The 25,056-nt window shown below is 35.7% G+C and overlaps 2 protein-coding genes and 2 pseudogenes across 2 annotated transcripts in view; 2 read left to right on the forward strand and 2 right to left on the reverse strand.

The window, feature by feature from the left end:
* The window catches only part of LOC104702066 (polyadenylate-binding protein 2-B-like), a 2,246-nt gene extending 1,954 nt beyond the window's left edge, over positions 1-292 (reverse strand). Inside the window, exons 1-2 of the mRNA XM_010417880.1 lie at positions 204-292; positions 35-86 (exon numbers count right to left, since the gene is read on the reverse strand). Of these exons, the coding sequence (XP_010416182.1) occupies positions 35-86; positions 204-242 (91 nt within the window). The 5' untranslated portion in view covers positions 243-292. The remainder of the gene's footprint in view (positions 1-34; positions 87-203) is intronic.
* Positions 849-4,483, forward strand: LOC104702067 (mitogen-activated protein kinase 15). Its single transcript, XM_010417882.2, has 11 exons — positions 849-1,278; positions 1,365-1,773; positions 1,881-2,008; positions 2,141-2,200; positions 2,607-2,756; positions 2,947-3,102; positions 3,250-3,387; positions 3,472-3,545; positions 3,640-3,741; positions 3,876-4,101; positions 4,196-4,483. Exons 1-11 carry the CDS (start codon positions 1,027-1,029, stop codon positions 4,268-4,270), a joined length of 1,770 nt encoding a protein of 589 aa, XP_010416184.1. The 5' UTR covers positions 849-1,026; the 3' UTR covers positions 4,271-4,483.
* Positions 4,615-8,053, reverse strand: LOC104702068 (annotated as a pseudogene).
* Positions 22,311-23,712, forward strand: LOC104702069 (annotated as a pseudogene).

Below are 25,056 nucleotides of genomic sequence, written 5' to 3' on the forward strand. Positions count from 1 at the left end.
TTTATTAAAAAAAAAAAAAAAAAAAAAATCTTACCTTTATGCAAAGGATTTGTGACCTTATGCGCATGATGATGAACTGGTTCAACCTAAAAAATCCGAAACAAGGACAAAGCACAGTACTCGAATTGTGAACAAACCATAAGCAGAGTAGAGTAAAGAAGAAGAACAAAGAATAAAGCCATAAGAAAGAAAGAAGATTATACATCGGTGGATGTCGAGTATTTCTTGAGCCTCTTTTCCATGGTAAAGACAAGTTGAGTAGAAAAAGAGCACAGCGACTGCTACGTTTTCTATAGAAAGAGGAGAGTCAAACAAACCCTAGGTAATATTAATTTTTTTTTTTATATATATAGACTTGTACAAAAATATTAATATTTGTCTCTCAAATTGTTGTTCTGTTCTAGAAGCTTCCTTAATTAGCTCCCTCATTACTCTTAACTCATTGATTTAGCTTCAAATATATAACCAGCTCACTTCATCTGTTGACCTTAGATAGTCTCAACAATCATAAAATCGTGGGTTGATGTGCTCTTAAAGCTTCCTGACTAGTCCAATCACTACTCTCGAACAATTTTTTTTGTTGTCCCAAAATGCTTCAAGAGTAAAATGTTTTTGAATATTTCGCTGTCGTCCGGATTTAAGAAAAAAAAGGCTTAAGGCCCATTAAATAGCACGCGAACGCCCAAAAAGGCAGTAAAGTGTCACGATCAGTACGCCGGTTCAGGATAACCGAGCATTTAAACCACAAAATCAAACCAATTTGGTTCTTTCTCCTGCGCGCGTCTCTCTCTCTTTCTTGCAAGATTTCGACTTGGAACAAAAATAAATAAATTAAAAAAAAAAACAGTACAGAGAGAAGAAGAACATGTTTTCAACTCCGAGATTAAAAAAAAAAAAAAAAAAATCAGCGAATAATGTGGAATCAATAACGAAGAAACGCTTGGTTGAGAGTAAAATCTGAAACCCCCTCCCAAACAAAGATCTGTGATTGTTATTATTATTTACTAATTTAGCCTCTCTAAATCGATGGGTGGTGGTGGCAATCTCGTCGACGGTGTTCGTCGTTGGCTTTTTTTTCAACGCCGTCCTTCTTCTTCCTCTTCCTCAAATAATCATCACGATCAGATTCACAACCATCCTCCCACCGTTTCTTCTATTCCCGACGACCCTAACAACGACGGAGACTTTACGAAACTTACTTTTTTTGAAGATTTCGATCCCTCTAAGCTAAAGCAGATTAAAGTTCCCAAACGAAATCACTTACCTATGGAGAAGAAGGTATATTATAGATTTTAATTTTGTGATTTTTGATTGTTTGAATCTGATTTGATTGATGATGATGGATGAATCTGGTTTCATTTCAGATAATACCTAATTCTGAATTCTTCACCGAGTATGGAGAAGCAAATAGGTATCAGATTCAAGAAGTTGTTGGCAAAGGTAGCTACGGAGTTGTTGGTTCTGCTATTGATACTCACACTGGAGAAAGAGTTGCTATTAAGAAGATCAACGATGTGTTTGATCATATCTCTGATGCGACTAGGATTCTTAGGGAGATTAAGTTGTTACGTTTGCTTCTTCATCCTGATGTTGTGGAGATTAAACATATCATGCTTCCTCCTTCCCGTAGAGAGTTTCGAGATGTTTATGTTGTCTTTGAGTTGATGGAATCTGATCTTCATCAGGTTATTAAAGCTAATGATGATTTAACTCCTGATCATCATCAGTTTTTCTTGTACCAGCTTCTCCGTGGTTTGAAGTATGTTCATGCTGGTTAGTTTAGTTCTCTTATGATTTTCTCTTTTTTTTTTCTTTCACTTGTGTGTTATTATGATAAATAAAGGTTATTGAACACAGCTACGTTTTCTCTGTTTTTGCAGCCAATGTGTTTCATCGGGATTTGAAACCTAAGAACATTCTTGCTAATGCTGATTGCAAATTGAAGATTTGTGACTTTGGTCTAGCTCGTGTTTCCTTTAATGATGCCCCTACCGCTATTTTTTGGACTGTGAGTCATCTTCTATCACCAACACTGTGGAAAAGCAGTCTGTTCCTTAGGCTTCAGTTGCATTAGAGCACCATTCTCTTTTTAGTGCTTAGTGTATACTCACTTTTACCAACTTATTTTTTTTTTTAATAGGATTATGTCGCTACTCGGTGGTATCGTGCCCCTGAACTCTGTGGATCCTTTTTCTCCAAAGTAAGCTTATAATTCTCAGCAGAGTAGACTTGTATCTTCTTTATTTCATGTTACTGATGTAGGAAGATGTGTTTCTGTGTTTTATTTTTCTTGGCTCAATTTTTGTTGTCATTTACTTGGGGGTTATGTTATTTCTTCTTCATTGATCACCTTCATTTGATCTCTGCTCTGTGTTTCAGTCTAATATCTACAATATTTATTATGTCAGGGGTTCTTTGGAAAGACCTTAGCATGTGCTTTCTTGTATAGAGCTCTGTTTTTTCGTGCAATGTATATTTCCATGCGAAGTTCTCATCCGTTATCTCTTAGAATATGATGTATTCCTATTGAGTCCACTTTTGTATTACGGCCTCTGCTTCAGGGTTAATTAATTATCTAATGCTTACTCTACTTTTGCTATATCCAGTATACCCCTGCAATTGATATTTGGAGTGTTGGTTGCATATTCGCCGAAATGCTTTTAGGGAAGCCGTTGTTCCCTGGAAAAAACGTGGTTCACCAATTGGATATAATGACCGATTTTCTTGGCACTCCATCTCCAGAGGCGATATCAAAGGTCAGTTACAATATTTGAGATGGTCGTTTTGTCCTTCAGATTATAACAGCTAGAGCTGTAGCTCTCCTTTTCTGTGGAAGAAGAAAAAGACTATCCAGTAGTAGAAAAACTATTTGATCAAACATTATTTCATCAGTGAAAGTAATATTGAGTTGCATTATAAATGAATATGCTATCTTCAAATTGACAGATCAGAAATGATAAGGCGAGGAGATATCTTGGCAACATGAGGAAAAAACAACCAGTCCCATTCTCTAAAAAATTCCCTAAAGCAGATCCTTCCGCCCTCCGCCTTTTGGAACGCCTGATTGCCTTTGATCCAAAAGATCGTCCGTCTGCTGAAGAAGTAAGAACCAGAATCTTTATATGCATTTGTACATGAGGCAGTACTACAGGGCACGTCGAGGCAGAACCTGGAGGATAATGAAAATTCAAATAACAAACTACAGTTCTCTGTTTACTGTTTTGAAATCCTTAATCTCTGTATTTACAGGCATTAGCTGATCCATACTTCAGTGGTCTGTCAAGTTCAGAGCGGGAACCATCGACACAGCCGATTTCAAAGCTTGAATTTGAGTTTGAGAGAAAGAAATTGACGACGGATGATATCAGAGAGTTAATTTACCGAGAGGTGATGACCCTTCTACATCTCTTCTTTGGTTTTTGCTTCTCCTCTGTTCGTTTTTCTAATGGATTACTTAAAAAAAAAACACAGATATTAGAATATCATCCTCAGATGCTGGAGGAATACCTTCGTGGTGGCAATCAGCTCAGCTTCATGTACCCCAGGTTGGCTAATTGATCAAATACACATTCACAAGTTACTACTTGTTCTAGTTTCAAGAAACTTGGCTGAGGAAAACATTATTCTTTGCCGATGCAGTGGGGTAGATCGATTTAGGAGGCAGTTTGCTCATCTCGAAGAAAATCAAGGTCAGGGAGGAAGAAGTAACGCACTTCAGAGACAGCATGCTTCCTTACCAAGGTACAAACATATAAAAAAAATCTCTGAGTTTCTTTCATTTGAATTAAAACTATTGTCTCTGCATCAGTCAAGTGATGGTCTTTTCGAAATTAAGAACTAGCCTGCATTCTTGATGTTATTGTATTGCGTTTCAGAGAGCGAGTTCCTACATCCAAGAATGAAACAGTCGAAGAAAGCAGCAACGATATTGAGAGAAGAACAGCAGCTGCTGTAGCTTCAACCTTAGACAGTCCCAAAGCTTCACAACAACCTGAAGGTACAGAAAATGGAGGAGGAGGGTATAGTGCGCGCAACCTGATGAAAAGCTCTAGCATCAGTGGTTCTAAATGTATAGGTGTTCAATCAAAAACCAAAACTGAGGTAAACGAAGAGAAACCCCATTTCTTAGACGCCTGAATGTTTGTAATTTACTGATCTTGTGCGAGAAATTATGTGTTATTGTGTTATCTTGCAGGATCCCATAGCAGAGGAACAAGATGAGACTGTTGCTGAGATGGCTGTGAAAGTTGCATCTTTACACAATTCTTAGTGTTTCTTTTATTTTTCTTGTCTAATTTATTTTGTTCCCCTATTTACGGAGTTGTAGAAGCAAAAGTTTGGTTTCTCACTCACTCAGGGGTTTAGGTTTTGGTTATTGTATTATAATATACTACGAGGGGGCTGTGATTATAACACTTGGTTACCGATGTAACTTTGTCTGTATCATAACTCGAAATCAAAATCAAAATCAATTTCCGAATCATGTATAAAGAGTTGGGTATTTTTGCGGGTTAAACCGTTACGTTACTTCTTATTTCGTATTCACACATAAGCTTTTAAATTGATTTAGAAAATTAAGGGAGTTAAGAAAATTTCTGTTGAACATTTTCTACGAGGAGAAATTGGAGTAACCGTTTATTCAACCAAAGACAATAATGTCTAAACCTCTTCTACTAATATAATTATTTTATATGTACGAGTGTACACAATACCAGTGCCCCCAAAAATATACCAAGGAACCACGTGACACTAATACACATGTGCAACGTGACATCTCGACGGCTATGACCTATATGGCCTATGGAGCGGATCGGAAGTACAAAGGAACCCAAGTGGTTGGGTTAGGATCCGAGCTCCAGACAGAGAAGGCGCTCGAACATCGCATCCATTCGTTGGTTAAGCTTGGGAAGTGACGGTCTATTACATCTTTTAAAGTCTCTGTAGTATTCACCCACTCTAATCCTTCTTTAGTATACGTCTTCTCGTTGAAATTTGTCGTGAAAAAACGATCTGCTTCAAGTCTCCTAATTAATGTTGAAGTCAAGTCAGTTTCTTGTTTCGCAAGAAAAGCCTCTGTTTTTTTAATAAATGTAGTCATTGAATTGATTTTAAAATTTTAAGAACCTGGAAGCAACGAGGAGAAAGATGAAGAAAGCAGTTTCACTAATGGCGAATCCTTTGATCTTCTTCTCTGCGTGCAATCCAACGTTTAAGTCAAGCTTCTCTATATCGTCTCCGTACACTTCTCTTAAAACCTCGATAGCTTCTTCATCATCTGTCAACTCTTCCCATTTACTGATCGGACTCATCAACAGATTCTTTCTGAATTCGTTGTATCGAGGGACTCCTCTCTCCCGATCTCTATAAACTAAGAAAAAAAAACACAAATAAAATCAGTGGATCTTTCAATCGGATAAAATTGGTGATTTAGTAGNCACCAGTCTAGCTGTCCGGTAAAGTTTCTCATCATCAAACTCTGGATACCGTTCCTGATTTAATGTTAAAACTTAGCAAAAACAGAGATGTTGCTTGCAAAACAAACAAGAGACTAACATGATAAAGTGATAAAGTGATCAAACAAGAGACTTACTTTGAGCATTTCACAGACGGAGTTGTGTTCTTTGACAAATAGAGCTTGCAACAGAGAGNCTTTCCTCCTTCTTTCCCGATCAATTCCGTCATTGGTATCCTGTTAAAAAGAATATTTGTAGGTCAAGAAAAAACCGCGCTTGGATAGGCCTAAAAAGTGTACCAAACAGTCTATGATCTTACTCTCGTTCTATTGCAGGGTTTGATTTGTCTACATTCTCAGGTTTCATATCTCGGAGGACAAGTGTGTCTGGCAGAAGACAGTGCATCCTGTAAACGCTAACGAACTCTTCGGTAAGTGAATAAGGAACTCCATGATCTTTCGGTTTCTTCAGACCAACTAATCCACTAAGTATAGGACCAAATCTTGCTCCAACCATGTCCTTCACTTTCTTCCCTAAAAACCCATACCAGTTGATCCTCATTCCGGCAGTGAGTGTGTCTGTCTTCAAAAGTTCTATTGTCCAATCGATTGTATGAACTTTGGCGATAACCGCTGCAGTCACCAGTCTAGCTGTCCGGTAAAGTTTCTCATCATCAAACTCTGGATACCGTTCCTGATTTAATGTTAAAACTTAGCAAAAACAGAGATGTTGCTTGCAAAACAAACAAGAGACTAACATGATAAAGTGATAAAGTGATCAAACAAGAGACTTACTTTGAGCATTTCACAGACGGAGTTGTGTTCTTTGACAAATAGAGCTTGCAACAGAGAGAAACCTGACCAGCTGTTTCTTATGTCACCGGAGATGGGAACACCTCTTTCGTCCCGCTCCAACAAGCCATCCCCCGAGATCTTTAGCTTTCCGTCGTTAAAAACCCTAACTCTTCTCATGCCAGCCTCGTCATTTCCATATACTACACTCCCATCCCTATCACCAAAAGATTATTTATAAAATTAATCGGATGAGAAATAAACAAAAACTAAGCAAGTGATTATGATTGATATACGTACCACCAAGGGGTTCTAGTGTTGACAGCGCCAGATTTGTGGTGATCACCGGTGGGAACTTTCTTCGTTCTGAGAAACTTGAATGACTTTAATGGACATCCACTAGCTACTTCTTCTGGAGCTTCAAGCTCAATCTGGTTGATTTAAGAACCTAATTAGTAGATATACTCCAAAGTATGGGGGAAATAAATGTAAAATTTTGAGGTTAAAAAGGTTAATATCAACCCAAAAAAAATAACTAAAACCTGGTCGGTGTCTTCCAAGTGATCAACCCAATCATGGATCATGAACTGGATCCAAGAACAAGCTATCACGTTAAATTGGTCCCCATTGTCTATGAATTTCTTTCTCGCTAACAACTTTGTCGCCACCACACTTGGATGTGGATCCAAAATCTGTCATGATACATTATAAATTAGTGAACCTAAAAAAAATGTATGCAGCCGTTCTATAATTTACTCATACTAATGATATCCATAAGTTCATAACATAATGTCGTAGATGAATTGCTAACCTTGCAAAAAAACAAAAAACAAAAAACAATTAGGGTGGCTCTCATGAGGTGCCCAGTGCCCAGTGCCCATGACCCACTACTAAAAATTTCCAAGACTTTTTTGTTGTTTTTCTAGATTTTATGTAAACACGAATATTGACGAAAAAATAAACACTTAAAATCAAAACAAAAGCAGACAAAAAAAATTATCGATACAAAAGAATACAATACATCACGATTGCTAAGATATCTTTTTAAGTAGAGAGATTAAAAAAGAAACACGTCACAAAATTTTTGGTTCTAGTGTTTCATTCGGCTACTATTTTTTTCCTCATTTTTTTGCTATTTTTTCAGTTCCATATATTTTAAAAATTTGATCAAAGTTAAAGTGATTACAAGGAGACCAGAAAAAAAACTTACGCCGTACTGAGAAGTAGAGGGAGGCATATTCCGACCGATAAAGCTGCCTTGACTGCCGATGGAGTCGTCGGAGGGATGGTTACACTTGCCATCAGCCGTACGATAACAGAACTCATCGGTGTCGTAACCCTGACCGTTGATCTCACCGACATGTATCAGATTGTAACGTTGATGTAGATGTCTTCGTAACCCCAAGTAAGCCACTCCCAACAACACTGGAAATCTATGCCACAATCCTAACTTGTCCACTAAGTGCACAATCTATAAATATATCATAATAATAAACTTTTACCAACCAATATGATTTGTTTAAAGAGAGGAAAGCATAGTTTGTATACTTGGAGAGACAGAGAGAGATGTACATACATAGAATAAAAAGCCATCAAAGAAAGACATCTTGGAAACAACATGATGAAGCTGAGGATGAAGAAACCATGAAGAAGATGGAGAGAAACCCATTTTTTGCCTTGATTGTTATTTTATTTTTCTTTTCTATCTCCCTATCCGTCTTTGGATCATGTGTTTGCTTTATGCTTTAAATGATAGTCACACAATTGTAATGGTTGTATTCACACGATTACTCTCATGTATTTATATAGACCCACACGCATACTCACATTTACATATGTAGTATGTATGTAAAATCAAAAATACATTAACAAAAGAAAATATCATTCTATTAATGAAGTCAACGCGTCGTCGTCGAGAATCGTATGTGGACTAGGGAGTGACGACTTAAGACATTTCATTAAGATATTATTCCTAAATAAAATTCACATTATTGGAATGACTTATATAAAAAGAGAATAATATCTGCAAATAATTGACTATGTATTATGGATATTTCTTTCCCTGTTCTTTTTTTGTCAACTGGAATTATATTTCTTTCCCTGTTTGATCAACCTTTTTCTTATCTTGCATTATTAGATTAGACTGAAATTAAGACAGTGTAGAAATATCAATTGATGGATAGTATAGTTTTTTTCTTTCTAAAATCCTACTTGGCCGGGTGGATTTTTTTTTTTTTTTTTTTTCCACAAAAGGCCGGGTGGATATGATCTCAATAATGCATGGATTGACTATGATCCAACGCTATTAATATTTAATATCAATATGGATCATATATTTCTCTATTACAAAAACATGCAATAATACAATACTACGTGATACCCGTACTATAGTGCGAAATTACAGATATTGTAATTAATTTACATATATTTTAAACACATATTGATTTATGTATTTTTTATAACTTCAAATTTTTAAATAATGTTGAGTAGTATATTTGGTTTACTTACATGATAAATATTAAAACACATTTAGATAATTACATTGTTTAGATATCGTTAACCCTTTACACGGTAAGAGATATACAATGATCGATTTGAAGTTTTTAAACGATAGTGGTATGCTTAAAGGTATTAAATCCAAATATCAGATTTTAATTTAGTTTTAGTTTGGACGATTGCATGTATATAAACTATGCGTAACTATTTTAGAATGACAAAGACATCTCGTCTCATCCCGTCCTGTTTCATCTCGTCACTACCGGTAAATTTTTAATAACTGTTCTCTTTTAAATAATTAACAATTATAAAAAATTTATCGTCCAAAAATTTTAGATAAGAAAATAACTAAAATTTGTGCTTTTCTCAGATTTTTTGACATATAATTTATTTCTTTCTACAATAGAAGATTTGTTCGTAGTAAATAAATTAAAAAACTACTTATTAATATAGTCAACAAATTGTAATTATTGAATTTTAGAGTTTCATATATTTATTTTAGGGTAATTACTATTTGAAAATATAAATATAAATTGAAATTTCTTTGCTTCTTTTTTGTATTTTAAAAATGAAATTTTTATAATTTTTCTTAAATAACAAATGTAATCCATGAGATAGTTTATTTTCATAAATATATATTATTTTTATTTATGATTACAAAATATATTAGTTACATAAGATCTTTTTAAAGATATTTCTTGCATATCTTATATTTTAGAGAGTATTTACAAATAAGTTAATTTTAGATATATTTTATCTATCTATTAAAATAAATTTGAATTGATTTTTATTAATTTCACATATCTTATATATTAATTAACTTTATATTATTAAGGCTATAATGAATATTTTACTATTTTAAAATACCTTTTAAAGTAATTTAATTTTATTTTAAATTGTTTTTTAAAATTAAACTGTATTTATTTATTTGTTCCTAAAACTGTATGGAAAAATATGCACAAATATTAACTGTAATTTTCTTTTTTCTTTTTTTTTCGTTTATTCCTAAAATATTTATAAAGAATCAGAAATTTAGATTTGATTTATTATGTATTTATATGTTTTCCTTATTTAATTATGATGTGTATGTTTTCCTTAATTAAATATTCTAACTGATTAAAATTTAGGCAAGATTATCATTGATTTAATACATAATAAATGTATTGTTAGAGAAAATTGGGTCATTAACTGGGTATTAAATAACCCACGGATATTCGACTTAATTTGAACGGTTAGAAAATTATATACTAATGTATCTATAATTACTGATTACTAACCATTTTATTTAAAAACTACTAAAACAAAATCATGATCCAAAAGTTGGTTCATGAGTACTCTTACTTTAATAGTATAGATAAGAATTTCGATCTATTTAGCGCACCAGTAGTATAGACTATATAGTGATTGTACTAGATAGTAGTCGCTGTGGCAATATCCAAGTTCAAAATTTCAAATATGCATATTGGGGAAGAAATCAACAAATAAGAAATAAATTATCAATAAATTTATAAATGATTTAGAAAAATAAACAATTACAAAAATCATATAAAATAATAATAATTAATAATATATAAAATAAAAAAGTTTGAAAATATACTTTATTGTATTGTTTCCTAAATATTTGAGTGATCTAATGTATGGTAAGGTGTATGTATATATACATATAAAAAATGTATCTGAAACATTTCAGACAATTTTTTAAAATATTTTCTCAAAAAATCTTTAATAGTAATTCTAAAGATTTCGTTATCTATTTGATGAACCTTTCTTACATTTATGTAAAGCTCTCCTAGTTTGACTTATCTTCATAACCTCAACTTGTATCTATCTAGTTCTAACTTCTAACTAGCTAAAGTTACTAGATTTTTCTTATTATTATTTTTATTTTTCGAAAATAACTAAGAGGTTAATTACCAGATTATTAGAATGGAAGTATAAAAGTTAATTTAATGCATTTATTACTTTAAATACAAAAAACTTTCTTAGTAATATATAACATTTACATATACATGTATATATATATATATATGTATATATCTCATATGTTTCGAAATTGAAATTTCTTGTCTTAATGTATTTAAGAAATGAGAACTCTAATAGGATAAATGTCAACTGTTTTTTCTTATAAAAAAAAAACTGTTTTTCCTCGCTTTCTTTATAGGAGAAATATTTGCATGCTGTTCCACAAAATTCGAGAAATGAATTTAAGTCGGTCAGGTAACGACCACCTGCATCGTTATAAATACTTATACGCATTCCTGTTTTTATACGTAACCATTTTTATAAATAGTAGTAGTTGTTACGGACGGGACAAAAAAAAAAAGAAAAAAAAAAAAAAAAGAGTACATGTTGTGTATTCTTTGTTGGTACTAGTTACTTCAATTTATAGAAATATCCATTTATTTGTTTTTGAAAATCACAGTTGAAATTTATGAGTTTGATCATCTATTTGACTACATGTAGATATGTTTTTTCCGACTGAAAGTATATAGTTATATAACTGGTCCTCGTTTTTTTCTGTCGTATATCCTGCAGTTAGTTTCTGGTCCGTATACGTATCAAATTGTAAGGGATGGGGACAAGAAATATATACTGTACTTTATATAGTTTGACCTGGACGATCGAAAGAAGAATACATTTATGATATGTGTAGTGTAACAGTAATAGAATCAGTGTACACCAATATATTCTGATACGCAATAAAAGCGTAACATACTACGATGATACAAGTACAACTACTTATTACTACGTGGCTCTTCTTGCCACTTAATTATTTATCTAGGTATGTAGAGAAACTTGCCACACATGGATCATAAATCAGCGTCCATACAAGAACTTTTTGGGAATTGAATTAACCATCGATCAACCACTTTCAGAGTTAATTATGAAAGAATAGAAAATCAAAAGCAACGAATTTATAATGTTAACGAATTTATAGTTCAATTTTTAGCTATATAGAAACTAAACTAAATCGAGACATATATTTTCTTTCGATAATTTGGACTCCAAACTCGAAAGCGAGTTGAAATGATTATTAAGACACGACAAGTGTATGGATGTGGATTGTACACGAATAGAAAAAGCAAGGTGATTAAAAAGGTGATTAGATCTCGAAATCCTAACCACCGCCATCCTTCGGCCTCACGCCGGAGACAAGAATCTTCACAATGACAAAACGAAAAAAGAAGAAGGGATCCACCAACCCAAGTTCTCGATCCAGATCTATAGTCCCGGATACTTCGAAATTTGCTCGTATTTCTGCAATCTCGAGCCTCCCCGCGACAAAATCAGACGACGGTAGTCCATCTGAACCCATCTGCGTTTCGGTTGCTTGCTTCCCTGAGCCAGAAGCCGTTTGTTCCTCTTCCGTTAAGGGAGTTTCATCGTTAGCAGTGTCGCCTGAATCTGTAGATCTGAGTCACATTTCTACCTCGGATGCTGCAATCTCTCCTCCTGACGAGCTCCTAGCTACTCCATCAGGAAAGGCTCGTGTTGCCGTCGAGGCTGTTGCTTCCGGCTCCACCTCGCCTGAGAAAGAAGACACCGGATCGCTAGGACAAATACCAACAGATTTCCCTTCAGCGAAGGCCACACCTTCCCTGGAAAAAAAATGGTCCAGCCTCCTTCAGGACGACTTGGAGGAACTCGGTAAACCCTCAAAACACATCACGAGAGTCCCTTTTGTGCTCATTCCGGATGATAACATTGAAGCTGCGAAAGATGAATTCAAAGAGTTTGTGTTTGCTCAGTTCCATGGCAATTACCCTGTCATGGGAAGGGTGATAGGAGTTGTGAATGCACTTTGGGCAAGGCAAGGCCCCCGCATCTTTGTGCACAACACGGGATCGGGCGCTTTCCTACTACGGGTTTCAAACCCCATAACCAGAGAAATCCTCTTGAGCCGCCATGTGTGGAACATAGCAGGTCACCCTATGTTTGTCTCCCCTTGGTCACCGGACTTCGAGCCAGATGCACCAAACATCACCTCAGCATCGATCACTGCTGAATTTCGTGGAGTCCCGTACCTGCTTTTCAATAAACAGAGTCTTCGCAGGCTAGCCACAGCAGTCGGGAAACCAATTGCATTGGCACCAGAAACAGAGCGGAAGGAGACATTTGACGTCACTAAGGTTCTGGTCCGGGTGGATCTAACCAAGGATCTCCCAACAAAGATAATCATGGGGTTATCTTCTGGGCGTGAATTTGAAGTATCTATTTCATATCCCTGGTTACCGCCTCGGTGCCAGGAATGCAACGCTTATGGTCATAAGCATTGTTAGAGGGCGGAGTTACCACTCCGAAGGAATCTGATCCCGTTGAGGGTGAAACAAAACGAATTTCTGCAAGCATCTCGGTATCTGAGGTAATCACTGACACAGGTGGTGAGGACAGTGTTTCAAATGAGGACAGGTGTATTGCTTTGGAGAATGAGTCAACGTTGACGAGCTCTACTCCTTTGCAAGAGAAGGCGAATTTTGAGGTTGTTACTGAGGCTAGGGCTTCGGGAAGTATTCAGAACTCTGGGAAGGTTGCAGAGGAGGAAGAGGCTCTATTTATTCTGGTCACACGCTGGAAGAGTGGTCGTAAGGCCACATTGTCTCAGTAAGTGAATATTATATATGTTTTTTGTGTGGAATATAAGAAGTCTGAATAGCACCAGACGTCAGGACTCAACAAGAAAATGGATTAACATCCATAAGCCACTTTTTGGAGCGTTTTTGGAAACGCATTTGCATTCGGTAAACGCAGGACATATAGTAAAAGCGATTCCCGCAGGTTGGAAGGTTTTTTGATATTTTGATCACCATACCTCAGCCAGGATTTTTTTGGTATGAGATCCATCAGTTAATCTGATAGTTTACAAGGTATCAGCTCAAATGGTAACTTGCGGTATATATATTGCGGCTCACAACCTACATTTCACGGTTTCTTTTGTTTATGCGCACAACACAACGGAGGAAAGGATCTCTCTCTGGGAAGATATCACTTGGCTTAATGAGAATACCCCAGTTTCCAGACATCCATGGGCAGTCGCAGGAGATTTCAACATAATCCTAAGATTATCACATCATTCAGAGCATCTATCTCAGATAGTGGACACATCTGGAATGGCAGATTTCAACTTAGCATTGCAGGAAGCTGAGCTGTTTGAAGCTCAAGCCAAAGGACTACCCTACACTTGGTGGAACAATCAGGAGGATAATCCTATAGCAAAGAAGATCGACCATGCGCTTATAAACCAATCATGGTCCCTGGTTTTTCCGGATTCTTATGCAGACTTTCTGGAGCCTATGCAGTCAGACCATGCAGCTTGTCTTTTCCAGTTGCCTTCTATTCAACGAGCTGTGCGGAAGCTCTTCAAGTTCTTCAATCATGTCGTTGATCATCAGGACTACCACGAAGCAGTTAGACAAGCATGGAATTCTCAAGCAATAGTGGGATCCTCCCAGTTCAAACTTGTAAGGTCTCTTCGTTTGTTGAAGCCAGTGCTCAGGGGTCTAAACAAACAACATTTCTCCGGCATCACCTCTCGGGTTCGAGAACAGGCTGAAAGGGTTGCAATTCTTCAGAGAAATATCCTCTCCAACCCTGACCCACAAGTTATAAGGGAAGAACACCAGGCAAGGGAGCATTGGCAATTTCTTATGTCAGCGGAGGAGAAGTTTTTTAAGCAGAAGTCTCGGGCCACTTGGATAAACCTAGGGGACAGGAACACGGCTTTCTTTCACAAGACGAAGTCTCAGAGGGCTGCAAGGAATCACATTCACTTCTTAGAAGACTCGGATGATAGGAGAATATTCGAGCATAATGAGATCAAGGACTACGCAGCCGAATACTTCAAAGGAATAGTGGGCAGTACTGACATGCCAACATCTCCCATCTTAGTACCAGCTTTGCAAGATTTGCTCACCTTTAGATGTGATGATGTTCAGAGACAAGAGCTTCAGAAACCGGTTTTAGCTGAAGAAATTAAAGGAGCCGTCTTTGCCATGCCGCTGGATAAAAGTCCTGGACCAGACGGGTTTTCTATCGAGTTCTATCGAGCATCATGGGATACTGTGGGATCGGATGTGATCGCAGCTGTGCAGGAATTCTTCAGAAATGGTCGGCTCTTAAAAGATTTTAACACCACAGCAATCACTCTCATCCCAAAGCACCCTGAAGCTAGCAAGTTGGGAGATTTCAGACCGATAAGCTGTTGTAACCTGCTATACAAAATTATTTCAAAGATCATAGTAAACAGGTTGAAGCCCTTTCTCCAAGAGAGCATTAGTCCTAATCAAGCTGTGTTCCTTAAGGGGAGAAGCCTTGGTGAGAATGCATCTCCTCCCCAAGATTCTCTATATCTATCAATGGAGAATTAGCAGGGTTCTTCCCAGGGAAGAAGGGCCTCCGCCAGGGAGACCCACTCTCGCCTTACTTGTTCATCATGGCCATGGAGGTTCTCTTCAAGTTACTCGAGCAAGCTGCAGAACAAGGAAAAATGAGACTTCACCCGCTTTGTTCATCTCCAGTGGTAACTCACCTCCTTTTCGCTGATGATCTACTGGTTTTCTCGAATGGAGCAAGACATTCTCTCTCGGGTATCGCGGAAGTAATGTTACACTTCAAGAGTATGAGTGGTCTTGAGGTAAACCCAGAGAAGTCGGAGTTGTTCTTTGGTGGCGATCCACAATTCCTTGCAAGGAATAAAGGTCGGTTCATTCCCCACCCGCTACTTGGGTCTACCTCTAAATCCGGCCAGAATATCTTTTGCTACCCTGCAGCCGTTCCTTGAGAAAATCACCACGAAGCTACATGCCTAGACGGTCAAGTTTCTTTCATTTGCTGGCAAGATAAGGCTCATCGCATCAGTAATATATGGCATGGTGAACTTCTGGAGTGCAGTGTTTAATCTCCCCAAGAAATTCTACCAAAAGGTTGACTCCTTATGTGCAGCTTTTCTATGGAAAATAAGGTCACAACAGCAGTAGGCGCTCATGTGGCTTGGAAGGATGTCTGCAAACCTAAGAACGAGGGAGGACTCGGCATCCGTCTCCTGGAGGATTTCGCGGATGTGTTCCAACTTAAGTTGGTTTGAAATCTGTTTGCTAATGCGGGTTCTTTATGGGTCGCCTGGATCAACGAGAATATTTTCAACATGAAGACCTACTGGACACTGAATGACTCCCCGAGACTATCAAGGACTATTAAAGGAATGATAAGCCTCAGGAGCCGAGTTAAGGAGTTTTTAAAATGTGAAGTGCGGAACGGACTAAGTGCATCGTTTTGGCATGATAACTGGACGAGACACGGTCCCCTCATTGATTTTATTGAAGGTAACGGGCCACGAGCACTTCGGGTTCGACAGGAAGCTCGAGTTGCAGAGGCAGTAAGAAATGGGAGCTGGAGGTTGCCAGGTGCAAGATCAGAGTCCCATCAACAACTCCAGATCACACTAACAACCATCACGCCTCCTAACCCCCTTCACGGGGCCGATGTGTTTCTCCGGCGTCGCAAGTCAGGTACCTATGCTAACTCTTTCTCTTCCAAAGATACATGGGAGCAACTCAGAACAGACTCTCCTAGGGTGCCATGTATAATGCTGTCTGTTTTAAGGAAGGAGTTCCTCGGTTCTCCTTCATACTATGGTTAGCGATAAAAGGAAGACTGCCTACGAGAGATAGGTTGCGATCATGGGGACTTGATGTTCCTCAAGTTTGCGTCCTCTGCTCAACGGGATTAGAAACACACGACCATCTCTTCTTTGAATGCCCCTTCTCTGCAACGGTTTGGCAATCTTTTGCTTCGAGAGTTTGGAGAACCCATCCCACTATGCTTAGGTCCATCTCCTCTTGGATTCTTCAGACCAGGAGATCACCCTCCTCCGAGGCCGTGGTCATGGATTATCCATAAAGTTAGAATAAATTCTTCCTAGGTCGACGCCCGAGCGGTTAATGGGGACGGACTGTAAATTCGTTGGCAATATGCCTACGCTGGTTCAAATCCAGCTCGGCCCAATAATTCGCTGTATACATAACCCTTTTTGTTTTGCATAAATGACAGAGAAGGGTAAGAAAAAAGGTCAAATTTCAGGGTATAGTTCGACTTACTTTTTTCTTTATTTCTTGTGTTTAGTTATTTTTTTTTTCATAAAAAATTCCGAAATGAATAGAGTCGGGAAAATAATCTATTTTTTTACCCGGCTACCTTTCCCCTATCCCTTATGATTAGGGGGCTGTTGAGCCCAAGAACGACCAGTCTTGTGGTGGTACGGAAGGAACGGACTCTGTGAATGTCCCGCGTCCCATAAGAAAGTCAGCATGTTATTTGATATGGCGCGAACGCAATGCAAGGATCTTCACCTCCACCGCCACCACTAGTGCTGCAGTGCAAGCAGCTTTGGATAGAGCAATCAGGGATCGTCTCACAATCCTTCTAGGATTTCTTTTTGCTTTCTACTTTGAATGTATTTCTTTTCCCTTCTAGTTTGTTGTATGCGTATTTTAGTTTTATTTTGTACAGAAAAAATTAGAAAATGATATAAAATTTAACTTTTTACCAAAAAAAAAAAGTGTATGGATGTGTGATAGTTGTGTGTCATATGAGTTGACTTTAGGTGGAAGAAAAATCAAAGTGTGTGTGTAAGAGAGAGAGAGAAAACGGTTCGTGAACTAATAAATGTGTGTAGTGATAAGCGCTAGCTAATTTGGCAGTTATCCGTTCTTGTGCGTGAAGCTGGGGTTTTAAAGATTAAAGAGAGTAATAAGAAGATCCAATACATGCCATTCTCTGTGTTTTTAATACATGCCACGCTATATATCATATTTTTTTGGCTGATTCCATATCTATAAAGGTGGTTAGATCCGAATACTAAACGCATTCCCTTAATTCTAAGATTTGTCTGTTTGTTTAGTCTTGCAATAAGTTTTTGTGGACGATGGTGACAAGACACCAATATAATACTAACATGCATATTCCTTTCTCAATCATTTATGGAACTTAGTTTACAAAATAGCTTCTATATAATAAAAATAAAAGTAAACTGCTTTCATTTAATGTATTTTTGACATTTATTTATTTATTTTTTATATTTTATTTTCCTTGGAAAACTAGACCAGTAAAACTTCTTTGGCTGTTAAATCTGTTAAAATATCACTTTTTCATTATCCATTAACAAAAAAAAACCTTCCGAAATATATATGTGTACTCTTCAGCACGATTTGTTAGAAACCTATCGGTGTCGTTGTCGTTTGTTTCCAAAAGCTGTCTAACACTAGTAGAAGTAGATGGGGTGGTTGAAAAGCAAAATCACTTCATCTGGATTCGATGTCATGATATTATCCATTTTTCTTTTTCACCTTTTTCGATTCTTTATATAGTTTTTAGACCAAGTCTTGTTTTTAAATCCACCCCCTTAAGCATGAGAGAGTCATGGAAAAATATCACACCAATGTTACTAATTTCTGCATTGCATTTTCATTATTCAGTTTCCAGCATATATAGAGATAGACTCACATCGATGATTTTTTTGATAACATTATGTTTTTTTATAAACAAAATTTGTAAATCTTTGTAAACATAAACAAACTAAAAAAACCTATTTTTAAGAACTTACAAGTTTTACAGATTTTGAGTATTCAAAATTGAAGTTGGTGTTCGAAAACTTAAACGCAACTGGCACTTCTTAGGTAGAAACATGACAACAGTATAAGTCATAAGCCTAAAGCCTTTTACGTCCTTTACGTCCGAGTGTTCGTCTCACAATTTGAAAAGTGTAACTCTACAAACAATTCAACTAGCCCACCGACCCTTCCTTTCTTCACGGAATTTTAGGAAGTGTTTTACCTGATTTCAAATGTAAGTTAATCCCTCCTTTATCACCAAAATTTCCATTTACAGCATAATTTAATGTATTATCATTGATGCATATGTAGTAGTCTCTAGTGTCTCCAAAGAATCCAAATACCAATAAGGAGATCCAAAATACGAAGCTCACCATCCCGGCTTCCCGATAGAGCGAATTGACCAAGCACAAAGTCTTCGACTAAATTTTCCAATTTAGTGGGCCTTAAAATTCTCATATTTACTGGGCTAGATTTGACCTTAAGCATCTCCAACCATAACACCATTTTAATGCTGAAATAACACTATATTTGATGTATTTTTAACACTAAAAATAAATTAATCTCCAACCACAACACTAAAATATTACACTAAAAATACTATTCTATATTATTATATTACTAAAATAAAGATTTTCTATATATTTTTTTGACAATGATTTTCTATATTATTATATTACTAAAATAAATATTTCAATGTTCATTTGAATTTTATTATATATTATCAATCAAATTACTAATTAATTTTAATATTTTCTACTAATTAATAATTTATATAATGAAAATTAAAAACTACAAAACTGTTTTGGTATATTATTTTTTATTACAAACTTAATTAGATTCTTATATAACAATACTAAACTTATATTTAATCTATTATAGCTAAGTTATTTTAAAATAGAATAAAATTAAAAAAACAACAATATTATAGTGTTTGTCGTCGCTACAGTAAAACACCAAATATAGTGGTGTATTGTGCAACAAAAAAGAATCACCCTATTATAGTGTAAAATATACAGTCTGGTTGGAGACAAAAAAATCAATTCTACGTTATTATGCAGTTTTACCGGTTGGACTTGGCCTTAGTGAATGTGTTGCTATAATAGAGGGAAGTTTGGTCCATATCCGCAACAACCATTTTCTATCTGTAAGAAGGAAGAATATTAATAACATTATCTATATCTACTAAGCCAGTCCTAATGTAAAAGATGAAGATAGCTCTTCAACCATGAAATATGTATATATGTAAATCTCCACTGGTTGTGCACTTAAAATCATATGTACGAACTGATTACAAATCTACGTCGTTTGCTGTTATGAAATATCTAAATAATAAGATGTTGATATAGATCGAGTTTGAATCATTCGACAAGATACTCTTATTGTAATGATAATCATTCGCCCAAACCGGAGCATTGCGTGCCCCTACGACTCTCAACGACATTTTGTTACGCGCCAACTGATACATTCAGGTCAAGGAAGACCTCTGACCAGGTTTGACGGAGATACCGTAACGACAGTCAGAACCATCATGCTATCTATCTACGTCGGCGACACAATCCAGTGTTTCAACTTCGCGATTGTGACAAACCAATTATCTACAACTTAGATTTTCATGACACCTTGACTGCATAGGATGTGCACCGTTGCATCGACTTATCACCAATGCGTCAAGTATCGCCGCACGACATATATATGTACGATGTTGTACATGCACGACATATATATGTACGATGTCGTATATGTTTGAGAACTTAACTGCGGCAATACTTGATGCATTGGTGATAAGTTGAAGCGACGGCGTACAAGTGTAGTTAAATATCATAATTAAACTGTATTTTAATTTGAAGAATTAATATCGCCTATTCCTGTACAAGTGTAGTTTTGCTTATACATATAATAATTTTTTCATTACGCTCCGTTTGTTATACGTAAAGGCATCATTAATGGGAGAACTTTTTTTTGTGTTCTTAGATTAAATATATAGTGAAAATAATGTTAGATCAGTTGTTAAAATCATAGGTAAAAAAAATGGGAGAACTAATTATGGTGTTCTTAGAATAAAGATATAGTGAAATAATATTCATAAACATTTTACAAATTATAAAAACTTATAAAATAACATTTAAATTACTTACTTATATAAAAACAATTGTATACTTATAAATTAATATAATATTCTTAAACATATTACAATTATAAAAACTTATAAATTAACATTTAAATTGCATACTTATATAAAAGCAATTATATACTTATAAATTAATATAATATTCTTAAACATATTACAATTATAAAAACTTATAAATTAACATTTAAATTGCTTACTTATATAAATAAAATATTTTCTTTTTTTAAAAAAAATCTCGTCCAATCACAGGAAACTACGTCAAATAAAAACTGGGCTTAAATCAGTTCTACGTAAAGAACTAAAAAAAGTGTTCTAAACCACTATTCATTATTTTTATAATTTTTTTGGGCTTAGAACACTTGGTGTTCTCCCATTAATGATGGTCTAACAATAAACTGTTTATCATGATTCGGTTCCAATTTTTCAGCATATAACCTAGCTCTACCGTTCCAGATAATTAAAAACATTTGACATACGGTTACACTTACGATTAAGAGTTTTGTTTGATTATCTTCGGCTGATTAAAAGACTTTACACTTCTATTTATTGTAAGACTGTAACATATGTTATTTTTATATCTTCCTATATACAAATAAAATCACAATATTAACTTTATTTTCTTTACAGTTAAATATCGGAATCTCTACTGTGTAAAGACGAAGGGTCAGAAGACAGCATCTAGTAACATAAATTAAGTTTTTTTTTTTTGGTAGGAAGTAACATAAATTAAGTTGACAAATGAATTCTATAAACAAATTAAAGAATTTCTAATTCTACAATTCAGATCCGATCATAATCTTTTTTTACGGAAGGTGTTTATACGCTATAATTATGGACTGTGATTGGAGAACAAATATATAATCAAAAAAACAAAGTCACTGCGTAGTGCGACATGAAAACGAAAAATGCAAAATTTCGGAAGTTATCAGATAAGCAAGGATCTTATTTACCCAGACATTAGCAAGAACCCTAGATTCTTAGGAACTATCCCACCATATCAAATACTGGTTCAGCAAGACAGCAACAAAACAATCATCATATATATACTCGAATAATAGTGGACAATTAAAGATCTTCATCGAAATAAATTATTGTAGACAGAAGAATAAAGAAAGACAGAAATAGAGAAAGGTGAAAGAAGATGTAGAGCTCCCTTCAATCCAAAGAAGAGTAAAAGCAATTAAAGGGCAAGTTAAAGCTCCTGAGATATGCAAGCCATATAACCAAATCCTTTTCTTATCATTATAAGGATTAGGGCTTATGGGATCCATAGCTTAGCAGCTTTTCTTTACCCTACTAAACTCTCGTTTGAACTTCAAGGAGCTCTACCTCCCATCTTTCTTTGCTCTAGAGATAATTAAATCACTATATACGGACATAACTAGATCTATCGGAAGACAAATACGTTATGGATCTGACCTAACAAACTACGAATAACTCTTGAAAACATTTAGAAAGGTTAGATGAGAGAAGTTGTACATAATATTTATATATATACAAAACACCAAAAGGGGTCAATCACAAGCAATAAAGACTGAAGAAAGAGAGATATGAAGAATCCTAATTAACCAGACTAAACATATTAAGAGAGAAGAGAGAGAGTGAGAGATAACACGTAATTTTTTGAAAGAAGTGATAGATAGAGAGTAGTAATTATAGTGGTTTAGATTTTCGTGGTTGAAGGGGAAAATAAAAAGAAATATGCAAAAATAAAAATACAGGTGGGTGCATCTGAGAGCATGTGCATCGCACCGTCCTTCGTCCGTCCTTCGTAATTAAAATGTTTAATTTAAATCAAAATCAATCAATAACGGAAGAAACGTACCTACAAAAGGGACGTATTTTGCTCGGTCCTTCCTAACACGTGTCCGCATTTAATAGGTTGGTGTTGTTTTGTTGGAGTGAACCGGAGAAATCGATTGTTTTCTCTCCGTCTTTCTTTTCTCTCTCTCTGTCGAAGGCGATTTGTTTACAACGGCGGATCTCCTTTATCCTTCTGAAAATTGGGTCACGCAGAGGCAAATCAGCCAAAGAAGGAGACTTTGAAGCCAACGGAATCTATGGATGTCGAGAAGCCCAAGAAGGAAAGCTTGGCTCTTTCGGAGCCCATGGAGGTTGTGAAGCCGAAGGATGAGAAAAAAAGAACCGGCTACCATTGGTAAGTACCTTCGTTTTGCTTTCTTGAATTTTGTAATTGATTGTTTGCCTCTGGTGATAAGTTTGGTTTAGGGTTATGATTGGAAGTAAGCATTGTTTCCTCAGCTGCCTTGGATTAAGCTTTGATTCTGTTTAGTGCTTGGTTGAATTAGTTTTGACTTGACACTTAGTTTTAACATCACAACCTGATTCGTTGATCTTGTAAAGACTAGGATATTGGATAAAGTTTAGATTTTTACAACTTTAGTCTCTGTTTTTGCAAAACTAACTTCATATGTCCCCGTTTTGATGCAGTTCCCCACAAAGGCAATGGGCTTGATTTTGAGAAATACTCATGGGGACAGAATCTCCAAGAGGTCACAATTAACGTTCCGGTGCCAGCAGGCACTAAGTCAGGGTTTGTGACCTGTGAAATCAAGAAGAACCGTATCAAAATTGGTCTCAAAGCGCAAGAACCAATCATTGACGGAGAGTTCTTCCATCCTGTCAATCCTGATGACTGCTTCTGGAACATCGAGGATCAAAAGATGATATCAGTGCTCTTGACAAAGCAAGACCAGATGGAGTGGTGGAAGTATTGTGTGAAAGGTGAACCTGAGACTGACACTCAGAAAGTTGAACCGTAGAGCAGCAACTTGGGTGATCTCGACCCTGAAACTCGTGCAACCGTTGAGAAGATAATGGTAAACTAATCGGTTTCTTTTTCTTGTTGATCAGTTCTTTGTGTTAGATTTTTAGTATTGCAAGATTGACTCATTGATTCTCGTTGTTTTTTTTTTTGTTGTAACAGTTTGATCAAAGGCAAAAGCAGATGGGACTCGCAACGAGTGATGAGATGGAGAAGCAAGATATGCTCAAGAAGTTCATGGCTCAGAACCCTGGTATGGACTTCTCTAATGCAAAGTTTAACTGATCGCGTCATTCAACTCTTCTTTTTTTTAAGGCAGCTTTGTATTCTACCTGGTAAACTTTTGAAATTACTCTTGAATGATCGGATTAATAGCAGTTAACTTTTATATATTTAAATTCCAAGGGACCAACTATGAGGGACACCAATGCTCATATCAAACTTAAGAAACTCTGAAAATAAGATTAATATATTTGAAGGACCAAAATTTGTCCTACACCAATGCAGATGCCCTGAAAAGACACGAGAAGGGTCAGACATTGTTTAGTGTTAGATTCCCCTACGCGTCACATGCGTCCTTCTCGGCTTTTGTGCTTCTCTCTTTTATTTCTAGATTATTGTTATTACAAGTATAAAATATCAATTATTATTATTCCTGCCAACCACTAGTCCACTACATTTTTTAAGATGGAACTTTGAAATTGAATTAGGCCGACCATTCTTTTAACTTTTACTAAAGTGAACAAGTGTTTTCGGTTGGTGACCTAATTCTATAAGTATTGTTAACCCTAACCTAACTATTAGAAATTGCAACACGAAATAGCTTTAGGATTATTAAGTCTGTCTGATGATGATGTGGGCACGAAAGCAGGTAAATATTACTTTGTATGAGGAGAATCTATGGCTAGATTTATTTCAACGAACTTGTCGTATTATCCTAACGAGTGTGATCTCTTTCACCATTCACGCCGATGCTTTAAGCTATTCAATGCCCTTATTTTAAAGATTCTTATATCCACAGCGTAATTTTTTTTTAGTTGGTTGAGGAAAATGTTTACAAGCATACTCGACCTAGCTATAACATTTAATAAGAAGAAATTATAATAATAAAAATATGTGGCTCGTATACTTAACACAAACCATTAATTTTGTTTATTTAAACAATTAAGTATGAAAAAATTGGGTTTAAAATATGTATACGATTTAAAAATCCATTAATTATAACAAAATACTATAGGAAAAATGTCATTAAAATTTCCAAATTAGCATTTTTGTTGATTTAAATTACTAAATCTTTATTTGTTGAAAAAAATTCTCGCTTTTTTTTTGGCTTCTATTTAAATTATGAATTCTTGTTGACTTTGGTTTGAAGCACAACGTTAACTGGCAAGACGGAGATATTAAACGGGATTAATTAAGCGTTAATGAGATCCGTTAATTACATCTCTAAATTGAATCCGATTATCAATTCCTCCCAAAATCCCCAAATCACAAACCCTAATTTGCGATTCCTCCTTTCTTCTTCGATCGGATCTTCTTCTTCGAATTCAACTGATGACTCCATCTCCACAAACACACTTCGATGACACTCCACGGTCAAACGAAGCTACCACCGATGTCTCTGAGCTAGAACTCATCTGTTGAATTCGAGGAAGAAGAGAAAAATAAAAAAATAAAAGAAATTATCGATTGGGGTTTGAAATTTGGGGAAAATGAGAATCGATTTCTCAATTTGGGGGTTTTAGGATGTTATAAACAGTGTTGTTTTGCTATTAACGAATCTCGTTAACAGATA

This window comes from Camelina sativa, chromosome 7 (assembly GCF_000633955.1).
Source record: "Camelina sativa cultivar DH55 chromosome 7, Cs, whole genome shotgun sequence".
In the NCBI taxonomy this organism is placed as follows: Eukaryota; Viridiplantae; Streptophyta; class Magnoliopsida; order Brassicales; family Brassicaceae; genus Camelina; species Camelina sativa.